Source organism: Ornithorhynchus anatinus, chromosome 20 (assembly GCF_004115215.2).
Source record: "Ornithorhynchus anatinus isolate Pmale09 chromosome 20, mOrnAna1.pri.v4, whole genome shotgun sequence".
In the NCBI taxonomy this organism is placed as follows: Eukaryota; Metazoa; Chordata; class Mammalia; order Monotremata; family Ornithorhynchidae; genus Ornithorhynchus; species Ornithorhynchus anatinus.
Window position 1 is genome coordinate 24,377,881 of NC_041747.1, and position 15,673 is coordinate 24,393,553.

The 15,673-nt window shown below is 42.5% G+C and overlaps 1 protein-coding gene across 1 annotated transcript in view; it reads left to right on the plus strand.

Annotated features, from left to right (window-relative positions):
- The window catches only part of SESN3 (sestrin 3), a 70,382-nt gene extending 62,073 nt beyond the window's left edge, over positions 1-8,309 (plus strand). Inside the window, exon 10 of the mRNA XM_029047940.2 lies at positions 855-8,309. Within this exon, the coding sequence (XP_028903773.1) occupies positions 855-941 (87 nt within the window). The 3' untranslated portion in view covers positions 942-8,309. The remainder of the gene's footprint in view (positions 1-854) is intronic.
- Positions 8,310-15,673: the final 7,364 nt, after the last annotated feature.

Sequence of the window (15,673 nt, forward strand, 5' to 3'; positions counted from 1 at the left end):
ACTTGCCCAAGGCCACACAGTAGACAAGTGGTGGGGCTGGGAGGAGAACCCATGGCCTTCTGCCTCCCAGGCCTGTGCTGTATCCACTATGCCATGCTTAAATTTTAGTTCTAGGTAGTTCTTAAAGTTTATTTCCTAGAAGGTATTTTAGTAGCATTTCAGTTTGCTGGTGAAACTAGGTTTTTTTTGTTTTGTTTCTTAAAGGTATTAAGCACGAGCTATGTGTCAAGCTCTTGCTTATATGTAGATATAAGTTAATCCGGTTGGACAGTCTTTGTCCCACATGAGGCTCACAGGTTAAGCAAGTTCCATAATGTGTGCAAATTGTCCAAAGGTTTCATTCAGTTGTATTTATTGAGCGCTCACTGTGTGCAGAGCACTGTTCTAAGCGCTTGGAAAGTACAGTACAGCAATAAAGAGAGACAATCCCTGCCCAAAGTGGGCTTACAGTCTAGAGGTGGGGAGACAGGCATCAAAATAAGTAAACCAGCATCAATATAAATAAGTAGAATTACAGATATATACATATATACATAAGTGCTGTGGGGGGGAAAAGAGGGAAAGAGCAAAGGGAGTGAGTCGAGGTGACACGGAAGGGAGGGGAAGCTGAGGAAAAGGGGGCTTAGTCTGGGAAGGCCTCTTGGAGGAGGTGAATAATAATAATTTATAGTATTTGTTAAGGGGTTACTCTGTGCCAGGCACTGTACTAAATAACTGGACAATATCCACACAAACAACACCCACACAGCAGAATAAATGCCCCTTACTTAGTGAAGAACGATGCAGTTAATAAAGTGTCCTGCTTGATAGTTGTGGACTATTGTGTAGTTACCGTATACTCCATTCCGTTTCAGGTTCATGTAAATTTGCTTTTAATGGAAGCACGAATGCAAGCGGAACTTCTGTACGCACTTCGGGCTATAACTCGTCACTTGACCTGAAGCAGCGTCTTTCAGAGGGGGAAAACGCGTCGTTCATATGTAAAAGACCTTTTCACATAAGATACTCGCCAGAAGCCGTTTGTGATGTAGCATCAAAAAATTATTCAATTCTCTAGTGTCAAAGTTTAGCCGTGTTTTGGGCGGCGGTAACGTGCAATGATGTGTTTTTCTTTTTCTTGATGCTTAACATTACTAACGAGAGCAGAAATAACCGAGGAGCACTACTTTTACATTGTTTCTAGTTGGAATCTTGGGATACCGATCCCAAATCACAATCCTGGTTAATGCTTCACTTCAGCGCTTTGGGGGTGGGGCGGGGTGTGCGTGTGTGTGCGTGTGTGCGTGTATGGGTGTGCGCACGTGTGCACGAATCTGTGTTCTTTGGTTTTTTTGTTTGGTTGGTTTTTGGGGTTTGTTTTTGGTTTTTTTGGCAATGTACTGGAGGAGAAGCGCTTACAATCCATTCAAGCAATCATTTTCAGATTATTGGAATCCAGCAAAGAGTGACCTCTCTGGCCATTGTGATATCTTAATGCTGTGTCCTAAATCTTGTAAAGGAAAAAGCATGCACTGTAAAAGCAGTCTGTTTCCTGGGTGCTTCTTTGCCCCCATCCCCCCGCCCCCCCCCCGGGTGGCTGTTTTTCTGGCACTCCAGCTAGTGACAATGACTGGAATGTGACACAAACACGGCCCACGGTTTAATGTGAAACGAATCGAGAAACTCTCTAGCATGCTACTGAGATGCCACAATTCAACTATTAGATTTCCTTTGTGAAACAGAAGAGGTTTGTTTTCCATTTCAGATGTGTATCTTAAGGTGAAGTTATGCACAACCCTTCCTGTTACTGACAAGTAACCCTCAATCTTTTTAAAGTATCAACATTCATTATAGTGCTGCTTACAGTTCATTTTGTTGGCCCCTGTAAAGTTTCACCTACACAAGACTGACCAAAAATGTTTTTCTTTGCACATTTTTCCTTTCTCATAGTGCTTTTCTCTCTTGTGGAAAGCGAAGGAAGGCTAATATATCTGTATTTTTCCTGGTAGGTTTTAGAAATGATTTCCTGTCATTTCCCTTCATGTAATAGGTTGAGCAGTAATATTAAAAGGTAAAAATTATGTTTCTATGCATTAATGTGAGTGAACAAAAAGAAAGTGCAATATATTCTAGAAAACAAAATAAGCTTTCCCCTATGATGTCACTGCAAAAGTGTCCTTCTAAAAATACAGCCATGAAGAAATTTTTTGTTGAATTTCTTTATTGCACATGGCTTAATGTTTTTGTTTAACTGGTTGGGGTTGACTCATCTTCTCTTAAGATGCCAAAGTGCTCCCCCCCCCAAAAAAAATTATATTTGGACCACTGTTAGTACAAAAAGACTCATTTTTTCATTGGTTTGTGTTGCTTGACTAGCTAACTTCCAAGAGCACAAAATATCTGTGTTTATAGCTTTACTTTGTATTTTGTTACTGAACCAGTGAAGTGCCTAAAGAAATGCTTGCGCCAATCCAAGTAGGACACAACTGCACTGCTAAAACACTTTTTTTTGTTAAATAAGGGTGACTTTATTTTTTTTTAAAACAGTTCCATTTTTTTTTTCAGTGCGAATAAGGTTAAAGTTTTCCGTTCAATTTCCAGCAGAGATTCCAGACTAGTTTGTTTTTGCCATCTCGGTCTGATTTTACTCTCCATGAAAAACATCATGGACCAGTTTTGTTACAAAATCTGAACTTTGTCCCTCTCCCAGTTGATGAGCCCTTGCTCTGACAATACCTAGACAATTTCCCTTTGATCATCCATTCCATATGAGAATGATGAAAATTGTAAACTTAATTTAAGGTAGTTCTGCAATTTGGGATGCAGGCATTCTTGCTTGAAGTCCTCCAGTCGAGGAAAAATATAGCTAATGAAGACAGGGTGGTTTATTTAAAGAAATTTTTCAAAGAACTGTGTGGCAGAATCTCTTCTTTTTTTTTCATTGCATATACCTTAAGTTGAATTTTTTCAATATAGTGGTTTAGATAAACTTCAGGACGATTCAAGAGTATTTCAAGAGGCAGATAATGAGCATACACCTATATATGTGTATATCTGTATGTGTGCATGTATATTTACACATACATCTATATACAGATATTTAGGCTACACATCTCTATATATGTATATCTACAGATACACATATATATATACATATATAGGTTTGACATCTCCTAGTGGCTTCAAGCTAAGGATGCTGTTAACATCTGTTATCTGCCTGGGCTCTTTTGGTGAGTAGCCCAGATTTTGAAGCAGGTGATCTCCAAGGGAACAAGGAGAGAAATGTTTTTCTGAGATGCAAATGGAGGAGTCAGAACAGAACAGCAGATGAGCTTTACAAAGAAGTTGAAATGAGACTTAGGTAACATTATAATTGAGCCACTTAACTGTAATTTTCTTTCCGGAAATGTAAGTAGCTTGAGTTTGGGGTATGGAAATAACAGTGCCTTTACTGGATCTCTTTCCTGGCAGAATTTCCTTTCAGCTCAGCATCCATCTTGCCAACGATGGGAGAAGTAATTAGACTTTGAACTATAAGCAGAAAATGAAACTATTTCTATGTAAACCTCCAAGTGAATCAACCTAGAAAATTGATTTTGGAAGGTGCCAGCGCGCCTTTTAAAACACAGCAACACATAGGATTCCTGGTTGTGAAATGCCGTTTTACAACGAGTTTGCTGTTTCCTTTCTATATGTGATGCAAACTTGTGATTCTGATGCGGTTTTCCAGGGTGGTATTTTTTCAGAGTATTGAATTTACTATGTAATAATTTCTAGTATAGCTTTTATACTCAAATGTGATATTTTTAAAATAGACGTTTGTTCAGAATAGGTGTAAAGTTATGATTCTACCATATGCTTCTCTACACCTTGGGCTCACATTGTGCCAAACTTAATGTGCAAATGTCGTTTAAAAAAAAATGCACGAATGAATGTGAATTCTTCAACTTTGTTGCTTATATTGTTAAAACAAATTTTAATAATAAATCCCATGGAGTTCTCTGCTAAAGTAACCTGTATTTACCTTCTCTTGCTGGAGTCTTTCTGTCTCACCAGCTGGATTAGGGATGTGTGTCAATTTTCTCGGGCTGACCTGCCTTGTGGGTAATAGGGAAGGCAGATGGTCTGCCCCTTAGCCCCAGGCCTTATGGCTTGGCTTCAGTAGTAAGTAGTCAGATGCAGTGGGAACTCATTGGATTAGACTTGCCAGTCATGGATTTATAAAGAATTGGGAGGGAGGAACTTTGCATTTGGAGAAGGACTACTGATTAACCTTTGACCGACACAGCTAGCTGCAGGATGTCTGCCTCTGGAGAGACGGCCTCGGGTGCCAGTGGAAATAACGTCTCAAGGCTTAAGACCAAATGCGTCAGGAAAGCCGGTGACCTCTGATGGTGTCTTGAAAATCTCAATAGAAGGGAAGCACGGGGCAGGAAATAGCAGAGCTGCCTTGCTTAAGCAAAATGACTCACCTCAGTCTGGCCCCATATTACAACTTTCCCAGTCTCGTTCGTATGTTAGCCGAGCTTCGAAAGTTAACTGAAATCCTCCTGTGACAGTTTCTCCTCTGACTGCTCTATCCTCCGATAAATTCTTCACTTCCCAGGCCACAGAGAAATCAAACGATCTCCAGACATAATTTACAGAACGTAGTCCCGTGACTGCCTCCGATTTTTGATTCAGATTAGAGTGTCTGAAGTGGTAAAGCTCTAAGAAGAAGATAAAAGGAAAAACGACTATTGTGAATATTTTAGTAACAATTTCTACTACGGAAGTACAGTGTCTGGCAAAAGGAAGCTTAAACTTCTAAATGACTACTTCCCTGGAAGACCAAGACTTTAAGCTTCTCTCTCAAATAGGACTTGGGTTATTTGGGGCAAATAAGCTTGGGAAGAAGGCATCAGATAAGAAATCATCAGTGCCAAGCAGAATAAAACCAAAGTACTGGGCACAGACCTCCCATCGATGACTTTCTCCCCTTAGCCCAAACCTCAGCTAGTAATCAAGCACATGATTCCTGATACCGTTTTGGAGTTTGAAGTGCATTTATAAAATCGGAATCCACTCTGCAGTCCCTGGTGCTTTCCCTTCAGGTGACTTGAAGCCAAATTGAGTAGTTTTCCCGGATGCCCCACTGCTAAATGAGTCCAGCCATGTTGGGTACCCACAAAACACTTTGAGAGCACTCGTGGTGTTGAAATCTAGAATTCTGGCTCTCGACTATTGATTTGTCTACATTACAAACCAACAATTGATTTGTGATGGGAATGGGGCACTGAGGGAAGGGCAGAGACCGAGTTATGTGGGGAAGTTTGCCCTTATCTGCCTGTGAGTCGAGGACATGGTCAACTGTAAAGTTTAGTATATATTTGCCCGAGAGAGCGGGATAAGCGAACCCTTCCACCCAAACCACTCTTTGTCGCCCCTCCAAGCTTTCTCCTGTATATCCCGCCTCCCCCTGAGGCCAAAGAAGTAAGTCACTTGATTCTTGTTCAAAGTCACCCTAGCTTTAAAACTCCCATAAATCCACTTAGTCTGGATGGAAGCAACTTGCTGTTGCAGCTTCCTAAACGGTGTCCTCTCTGGGACCCTGTCTCTTTGATCTTGAGCCCCATATGGGACATGGACAAGTTTCATCTTGTATCACTCCCTCCCGACACTTAGCACAGTGCTTGTCACATAGCGCTTGAAGAGTACCATAACTAACTCCAAATTTAATTTTCCATCCACACGGATGAAACTGTTTTCTTCCCTCCAATGCCTTTCACCTTTTCCAAGTCAAGCAACTTTGTACTCCCCTCTCCCTCACCCCTGAATGGCCGCCTCCTGAGTGGAACCGGTTGATTTTGAAAAAGGACTTTATCACCTGATCCACTTGGTATCGTATCCAAGCCTGGTCCAGAAAGCCAAAAGACTTGAAAGGGGAGAATTTAGCAGGTACTGAAAACACTCCTGGTGTGTTAGCCAAGCCATCTGGAGATGAGTTAAATTCTTGCCCAGAATTTTGGATTGGTTCAATGACCGGTGGCAGTAATATTATTTATTAAACCCTACTGTGTGAAAATACCATACTAAGCACGGGGAACAAAACATGGTTGAGAATTAGACACAGACCCTGGATCTCAACGGACTGAGAATCTGAGAATAAGGGGGTGCATGGGGAGGAACTCATAGGAACAGCTCGCTCCCGTGGTACAGACACATAAAGTTCTGTGGGTGGGATTATTTGGATGATTATCAATCTTTTTGAGAAGTAATTCTCTAGGACTATAGTAGACAGCCCAGCTGAGTAAATGACCTACCATCCCTGGGGAATATGTTTGGGCCTTGTGAAGCCTTGACCTTCAGTAGGATTTAGAGGTGGGAGAAGGGGTTCATATGAAAGACAGTGGCATTATTCTCATTGTAAATGCCTGAATCAATGTTTCCCCCAGAGTACGAAAATGAAATCGATATCAACGGAGATTCCCTTGAGTGTTTGTGGAAACCCTTCAGATAGGGAAGATTGGAAAATGGCCATTGGAACAAATATCTATTTTACAACCCCAACGACAATTTGAAGCGTTAGTAAATCTGAGGACGATTGCTTAGTACTTGTTTGGCTCCAATATTTGGGGGGAAGGAGGACCTTGGTGCACTTAGGCTTCTCCCATAAAGTCAAATGTACGGTCAAAACCATAAATAGGGCATCTTTACATAAGGGACCAGCAAGGCCTCTCCGATTGAATGTTGAATGATCATTTATCTAATCTTTTCACCTCAGAAAGGAGGACTGGGGTCGAAAAAGTACCCATCCTGTCTGTGGATGGCAAATGGATTGATTTTCCTTTCTAACAGTGAGTGGCCATTTGCTTTCTTACCTGAATGTGTCAGATACAGTGAGAAAGAAGCTCAGTCATCCTGAAAGGAAATTCGCCCAAGGTGTCCGTGGCCAAGAGTGGTCATCTAATGGTTCCCGGGGAGACTTGTCAATCTTCCTGTGCTTATCCCTCCTTTCACCTTGACTCTCCCCTCCTGCCTAAGATGAGATGCGCAAAGAAAATAAACCGCATGCTAGATGGTGAGGTATTTCACTGATAGGTTTAAATTTAAAGCACATCCGTTCACACAATCTACATTCGGCGAAGAAACACATCTTGAAACCTTGGACTCTTGCCTCAATCCTTTTCTTTAACCCCACAAAACCTGAAAATACTTTTCCTGGTCATGGTAGAACTGGATATATCCTGTAGCTTATAAATAGGATTTGAACTTGAAATTTCTTTTGTAGCCTGATTTTGCTGGGCAGCTGCATAATGAATGTATATATTATGTCTTTGTAGCTGAAGTGCAAATCAAAATCAGAATGCCAATTTCTTGACTTTCAGTTGGACATTGTTTTCTCTTTTTAAGTTGTGAGCAATATATGTAGCATGCTGTGAACGTCTATTATCTTCTAGTTATTCTTTAATTCATCAGTATTAATACAAATTATCTTTCGTGTTCCTTGGTACTTTTTAGCCAATGTAATCAGAAGCTGTGATGTTTTGCCTTTGCAGTCCTGTGCTTTGTTACTGTAATGTTTGATTTTTTTTTTTTATGAAGCACGTGACTTTGGGCTAATGTGAGGCAGATGGTGTGATCTCTAAGACTGCCATATATCAGTCTCGTAGTATGTAAGATTTTTTTCATTAGAATAAGCTTTTAACAAACAAATTATTGATGCAATTTAGGATTCACAAAAGTTACAGTGTCGATGTCAGTCGTATGTTTATAGTTTTAATTCCTAAAGTAGCAGACTTGATAAACATAGCCACTTTAAAATTGCTCTTGCTGAAACAGACCCTGCTCTAGGTAAAAGTCTTATGCCGTGAATGATCCTAAACTTTGGCAGGTCACGTGGTCATTCACCCCATGAGTCAGCAGTTACGGAGTTTCTTATGGATTCCTGAGAGCTTTTGGCCTAACTAGTTTTTTGTGTTTTTGTTTTTTGTTTTTCTTCTGTTGCTGATTTGTAGCTCAGAATGACTATCAACTGACCAAGATGGATCAGTTTGTGTGGAACATTTTAGTGCTTTCGGTCCTGATTTGAAGAAACAAGGTAATATTATTTGAACAGATGCAGAAGGAACTGTTAGTGAGTGTTGACAAACACCTTATAAGCAAAGGAATTGTGTATTAACATGTTAACAACAATTCATAAATCTGCACTTTTTATGACATTTTGAAATTCTATTTATAGGTACGGAACAATGGGGTTTGTTAAACTGTATCGCATTTATACTTGCTGAAATTTCTTTCATTGTTATTAGTAGGAATTTTATTGGTTCAATAAAATTGGGAAAACCAAACCTGGATCACTGGCTTTTATTTGCCGAGTGTGTTTGGATTTGGCTTTGTTGCTATGGTTCTCTCCTATTTGACTACTGAAAAATGCACTTTGAAAAGTGTCATCAGGTATTCTAGGAGGATGTCTCTTTCTCTCCCTATCTCCATCTCCCTCCCACCTCCTCCCACCCTCTTTCTCCTTCTCCACCACTCTTTCTCCCTCTCCCCCTTTCTTTTTCTCCTTTTCCTCCTTTCTCTTTCTCTCTGTCCTCCTCTCCCTCTCTCCCTCCCTTCCTTCCCTTTTTCCCTCCCTCCTTTTCCCCATCCTCCACTTCTCCCACCACTGGTCATAGAGTTGTGGGGTTTTTTTTAATCACATTTTATTATTTGCTTAGCCTAATGCTTGCAGGTGGTGGAAAATGTAGAGTCTTTGCTTAAGCCATTACTTTCAAATGTCAGTCGGGTCACAGTAGCAAAGGAAAATTATCTCTTCTCAGTATCCCAGTCACGCTTGCTAGCCAATATGGCATTCAGTTAAGTGGCTTTCATTTCTGAAACACAGGGGGAAAAAATTTCAGAGGGGAGAGATTGGGGACTATGCTTAGTAGTCTAGCGGCCGAATCGCGAGAATTTTTAGGAGAAAAAAAATTTTGAGTAAAAGATACCAGTGCTGAGACGGTGAGAGGACTTATTGGTCTTTTCAGGGAAATGATAAAATATTTCAATCTAGAATGGGAAAAGCAACTGACCATATCTATCCATGATCTTCAACTGATTATATTGGACTGGATGACTTAAGCCTTTTCTATCGACATCTCTAGGTAAATAAGTCATATTATAGCTAGTGTTCTCCATTGTGACCATTAACTCCCTGAGTAAAGGTTCCTTAGTAGACCATCTCAGTTTAGGTTAAGAAAATAGTTTCCTAATACCTCCCCTGAGATATTATCATGAGAACATTTTCACGTATTCGTCTTTTGTTGGAGCCTAACTTCCTCATCCCTGTTAGTTAGCTTTTCTTCATCTAGGACTCTATCCTCCTAGCTCTAGTTCACAAATTGCAAGTTCCTTGAGGGCAGGGATCATGTGTACTGTATTGTATTCTCCTAAGGGTTTAGTCCAGTGCTCTGCACATGGTAAGCACTCAGTAAATACCACTGATTTTTATTTTAGTTGAGCAATAAGCATATTTTATCAGTGGTATTTGAGTAGCTACTCTGTGCAGAGCCCTGGGCTACGGACTTGGGAGTGTTTAGTAGAGTTAGTAGCCCTGTTTCCTGCCCTGAGGGAGCCTACAGTGTACTAGAACTTTGAGGATAAATAGTCTAGCAGGGAAGACAGATACAAAATACCATAAACGGCAAAGAAGAAAAAGGAAAAATGAATGGGGAAGAAGCGTAGCAGAAGTAACTGAACATCTGTCTAGCCAACTGAAAATATTTGTATCCATAAAGGTAGAATGGAGTACTTTGCAATGAAAATTTCATTTTAACAATTTTCACAGATAAGACACCAAATCCCTGGCGGTTGGTTTATGTTAGCAGACATTGTGTCACATAGCTAGGATCAACGATTTGGGAGTTAGACCTGCTTCCTAGCACAACATGGGATCCTGATGCTGTTTACCGAGCACCTGCTAAGGCAAAGCACTCTTCTGAGTGTTTAAGAGGGCAACAGACCAAGATACCCGTTCCCTGCCCTCTATCTAGCAATCTGAGGAAGACAGACAAAAGCGATTGACAAATAGTGTTACCAGGTGGAAGAACATGGTTAACCAATGCTCAGTGGAGTGCTCCGCACACAGTAAGCAATTGAATATGCAAGTGAAAAATGTAATCACGTAATCAGAGGACAAAGGGTGGCTGTTGGATTGACAGTGACCTGGGTGTTGAATTAATTGGGGGGAAGCTTTCCTGAAGATGGTGGGCTTCTAGGAGGGGGAGAGCTGTGGTCCGATGGATTTGGGTGGTGGCGGGGAGGAGTTGGTGAAAGGAGATTACAGCCCCAAACCATGGATTGTCCAGACGGAAATAGTAAGGGGAGCACTGCTAGGCTAGGCCGGGAGTCAGGAGACCTGGGTTCTAATCCCAGATCTGCCACATATCTGTTCTGCGACATCGGGTAAGTCACTCAACTTCTCTGTATCTCAGTTACCTCATCTATTAAATGGGGGTTAAGATCGTGGGACCCATGTGGGCTATGGGTGGCGTCCAATCTGATTATCATGTATCCACTGCTGAATACAGTGCCTGGCACGTAATAAGTACTTAACAAATACCATTAAAAAAGGTCCTTTTTTCAACATGACCCCCAGCAGAAGGGTCATCTTCAAATATTTAGCACACCAGTGTTGGGTAGCAAAACCTGCTTGGCGGAGAATCAGTTCTGATTTTCAGTGGAAAGGTTGAAATCGAAAAAAACATTGTCAGTTTGTGGTCTAGGATGAGCCCTGTATTCATTCGTCCAATCATATTATTGAGTGCTTACTGTGCAAAGCACTGTACTAAGCACTTGGGAAAGTACAATACAACAATATAACAGAGAGACATTTGGAAGTTCTTTTCATACTCGGTAGGAAACTTTGTATAAAATCTCCTGGAAAGGAAGATTTAGAAAGAGCTTTGTCAAGCTCACCTCTATTAGTCTATTAGTCTACTAAGGAAAATGGAGTCAAAGGTTAGAGTGTCTAATCTTTAAAAGAGTCACACACAAAGGCCCTCGGTGAGGAGATTGACTTTGAATGGCTCTGGCCACCATAAAGTCAGCCTTTATGGTGGGCTTTGTCCAAAAAACCTTTAGGACAACAAGTCTTTGTTCTTGCTTTAGGAAAAGCAGGGCAAGGAACTGGCACTGTAGCTCTTAGCCCAGTGCTCTGCATACCAGCGCTTAATAAATACTGCTACTACCCCGAGAGCTGAGGATTTGAAAGCCTTGAAAGCAGGCCAAACCCTGAGCTGAAGAGAAGGTGTGTTGTGCCCCTATTGCAGGCCCCCTCAAACATCCCTTCCACTTGGCAGGAGTCTGTTCTCCCTTTTTCATTTAATGTTTCATAAACTTTGAAATTCTTTTTGGCCTGAGTAAATGGCCTGCCCTTACAAACTGGAGCTGGGAGGAGAATCTGATGTGAACCATCTGTGATAGTGTACTCTCCCAAGCGCTTAATACAGTGCTCTGCACATAGTAAGCGGTGAATAAATTCCATCTATTGATTCAGAGGCAGCAGAGTCCTAGGAGGCCCCAGCCCCACATCCCATAATTAAACTGTATAGCGTTTTATTCTCAAAGAAGCCGCATGCATGTGGGTAAGGCACAGGTTTGGGAATCAGAAGGTCTTGAGTTCTAATCCTGGCTTTGTCACTTGGCTGCTGTGACCTTGGGCAAGTCACCTGACTTCTCTGTGCCTCAGTTACCTCATCGGTAAAAGGGGGATGGAGGCTGTGAGGTCCATGTGGGCAGGGACTGTGTCCAACCCAATTTGCTTGTATCCATCCCAGTGGTTAGCCTGGCACATAGTAAGCGCTTAACAAATACCAAGATGACTATTATTATTATTACCTGATTTCTGCCCTCATGGCAACCCTTAGAGGGCAGTAGGATGGGGTGCATTATTATCCCTATTTTGCAGGTAGTGAAAATGAGTTACAGGAAGGGAAAGTGACTTGCCGAAGGTGAGTGGCAGACTCGAGGCAGAGTTCAAACTCGAGCCCGGGTCCTCAGCTCTCAGGCCGGCATACTTCCGGTATGCCATGGATCATGGGCCACAACCAGAAAATGCCAACGGCCCTAGCTTTCTTCCTCAGGATGACTTTTTGTCGATCTTGCCCAGCCTCTGCCAGATGCCTCCGGGGGTGATATTTTTCAAATGCTTCGGAGTTGGCAAGACCCAAGGGGGTCTCCTCCTCAGAGTCTTTCCCTTCCATTTGGAAAACCATGAGTATGTGCGTTGGAGGGGAAAGTCCATCTGTCTTGTTTCTGATTCATTTGCACTTACCTCATCCCATGGAGAGCTGTTTGATGTCCAAGCAGCCTTTTGACCCTTGGTTATACAAGTGCTTTTAGCCTTTTATTTTTTTCATAGAAATGGGAAGCAGTTGGCTTGCCAAGATTACCCTTGATGCTAGGCGCCAAATGCATCCAATCAGAGGCTGGAACAAGCTCTGGGGTTGATTTTTTCTGAAACAGAAAGCCTGGCCAGAAGGGCAGGGGCCGGGGATCATTGTTCAAACGCAGGCTTCGCTCAGATTTGGCTAAAGATGTATTTTCCCTCCTCCCGCTCCCTCCAAAGCTTGGAGGGGGTGGGACCCTCTAATCTGGAATGTTTGTGGAAAGTTGGAGCTGGTTGGAAGGAGGGGCTGAGGCCGCGAGGGAGCCACATGTGCAGTTAGTCTGCAGTGCCTGGCCGACCGGAAATCCAATTGTGTGGCACTGACCTCTTCCCATCAAATATATCTTAATATCCTACATGGGCTTCCTGATCACTTTCTGTGGGCTGAAGCAATGCGAGTAATGAAAGTTTGCCATCTATTTTCAGTTCACGCCCTGGGACGTTACCCTCTTCAGTGACTCCTAAACTCTCCACTTCTCTTGCATGTTGTCAAAGCCTGCTGTATGACCTTGTATGACAGAATTAGAACCCAGGTCCTCTGGCTCCCAGGCCCATGTTCTAGCCTCTAGGCCATACTGCTTCTCTATATGTAAAGCCTATATCGATAGGATTTTGAGGGGAGGATAGGTTAAGTAACAGTGTACATAATAAGCACCGAACAAATACCATTTAAAAAGAAAGAGCCGGGTTCTAATTCCACTTCTCTGTTCTTCAATTCCTTCATCTGCAAAATGGGAATTCAAGACCTGTTCTCCCTCTTCCTGAGACTGTGAGCCCCTTAGGGAAGCTGAATATCTCCTATCTACCCCAGCTTTTAAGTATGGGGCTTGGCACATAGTAAACGCTTAACGAAAAACGTGATTAGTATTTGGTCCTTCTGGAATGATTTATTTGGAAGTCCACCGCCTGTCCCTGACTGTTAGACAATAGGGTTCACCTTTAAGAGTTGGGAAGTTTCAGTAGTAGTGAAGAAACCCTGAGGAAAAGTATTTAGAACAGGGAGTAGCAGCAGAAGCTGAGTGGCGAGAAGTTTAAAAGATACTAATAGGAAATCTGGGCATAGTGGGAAAAACTGCTGGAAAGGGATGAATCGTATTTAAACAACAACATTAAAATATGGCAGGCAGCTGAAGCTAATTCATTATGTATGCAACTGATGAAAAACAACAGTAAACAAAATTGTTTGGCAGAAGATAGCTTTAAATTGGTGGAGGTGGTTCAAACAAGAAAGTTTGAAAACACTGGGAGGGTGGAAATGATATTGAATAATAAAAAATGTTAGGAGTCAACCACAGAAAACTCTGTTTTTGCTACAATGGCTGTTGCCATTTTTCATGGCAGAAGGACTTCAAGAGTCGAAAAGAAGCATCATAAACAACTGAATTGTGAGCAGCCCACAGGAGCCAACAAAGGGCAAGAGAGCTGACAAATTGGGATTTATTTATTGGATTTATTCATGGTATTTATTTATGGTATTTATTAAATGTTACTCTGAACTCAAAGCTGGGGTAGGTACAGGATAATCAGATCGGACATGGTCCCTGTCCCAGACACGATTATAGGAAACATAAAAAAGATGGGAAACAGCCTGGATCGGAGTATAAGTGGAACTGAAACTGAATTTTTGCTGGACCCCCAGGCTTCAAGAAAATGCACAACAGATTTATAAGAAGTTAAAAATTAAACCAGAAATACATGAGCGTTTCAAAGTAAGAAATAACATTCCACCAACTGATTTTAAAAATATGCCAGTGGAATTTAAACGTTAGAGATTGTACAGTATATTCCTTAGGGAAATAGTGAAATGAAGTGACACAGTGAAGTGAAACAAAGGGAAATAAAGTGACAATTTGAGAATAATGAACCCTGCTGTTGTGCTTTCGTTTGATTTCCCCCCACCACCACCCAGAGGTATTTGCTAAGCACTTACTAGGTGCCAGGCACTGTTACTAAGTGCCGAGGTAGGTACAAGATAATCGGGTTGGACAGAGTCCATGTCCCACATGGGGTTCACGGTCTTACTTCCCATTTTACAGGTGGAGGGAACTGAGACTCCAGAGAAGTGACTTGCCCAAGATCACACAGCAGACAAGTGGCAGAGTCAAAATTAGAACCTAGGCCTTTGCTTTTTCCACCAGGCTATGCTGCTTCTTAGTCCTGTGGAAAGATCCCTATCTCTTGGAATCAGGAGACCTGGATTCTAATTCCAGTTCTTCAGGTAAGGGAATGTCCCCTGGGAACATTAGATCCCAGGGAAAACCATGCTTAGGGTGAAATTTTCAGCAGATGGTGCAGAAATGGATGAAAACAGAAGGCAGTGAAAGGCTCTTTCCAACACGACTGTTCAAAAGCCAGGCCTTTTGGTTACAGAAGCCAGTGGACATGTTTCATTTTGCTGGAAAGAACAAGTCAAGCCTGGCACTAGAAACAAAACATTTAAAGCCTTCTCCACCCCAGGAAAAAAAAAGGTGTCATGGCTTTGGGAGACATAGCATGGGGAAGGGCTTAACTGGTCAACCAGATGATTAAAAGAAGACGACGACCAACATTTAGGAATTCGGTAAGCCGAAATCTTAGCGGCTGCTTTAAAACAAGCACTGTGTTTTTCAAGTCCTTAGTACAGTGCATCATATGCAGGAGGTGCTCAATAAATACCAGATAATTGCCACAACTAAATGAAGGTCAGAGAGGAGTCCAGTTGCATCCACATCTGGATCATGACTTCTTTCATGTCACTCCTAGTTTGGGAGAAGCCTCAGCCCAGTGGCTAAGCAGGAAGGCTTCAAGGCTCTCCATCACCATGCCCCCTCCTACCTCTCCTCCCTTCTCTCTTTCTACTGCCCACCCCGCACGCTCCGCTCCTCTGCTACCCACCTCCTCACCGTCCCCCATTCTTGCCTATCCCGCCGTCGAACCCTGGGCCACGTCCTCCCATGGTCCTGGAATGCCCTACCTCCTCACCTCTGCCAAACTAATTCTCTTCCCCTCTTCAAAACCTTACTTAGAGCTCACCTCCTCCAAGAGGCCTTCCCAGACTGAGCTCCTCCAGACTGAGCTCCTCCTTTTCCCTCTGCTCCCTCTGCTCCCCCTCTACCCCCCCTCACCTCCCCTCAGCTAAGCCCTCTTTTCCCCCCTTTCCCTCTGCTCCTCCCCCCTCCCGCCCCCTCCCCTCAGCACTGTACTCATAATAATGTTGGTATTTGCTAAGCTCTTACTATGTGCCGAGCACTGTTCTAAGCGCTGGGGTAGACATAGAGGAATCAGGTTGTCCCACGTGGGGCT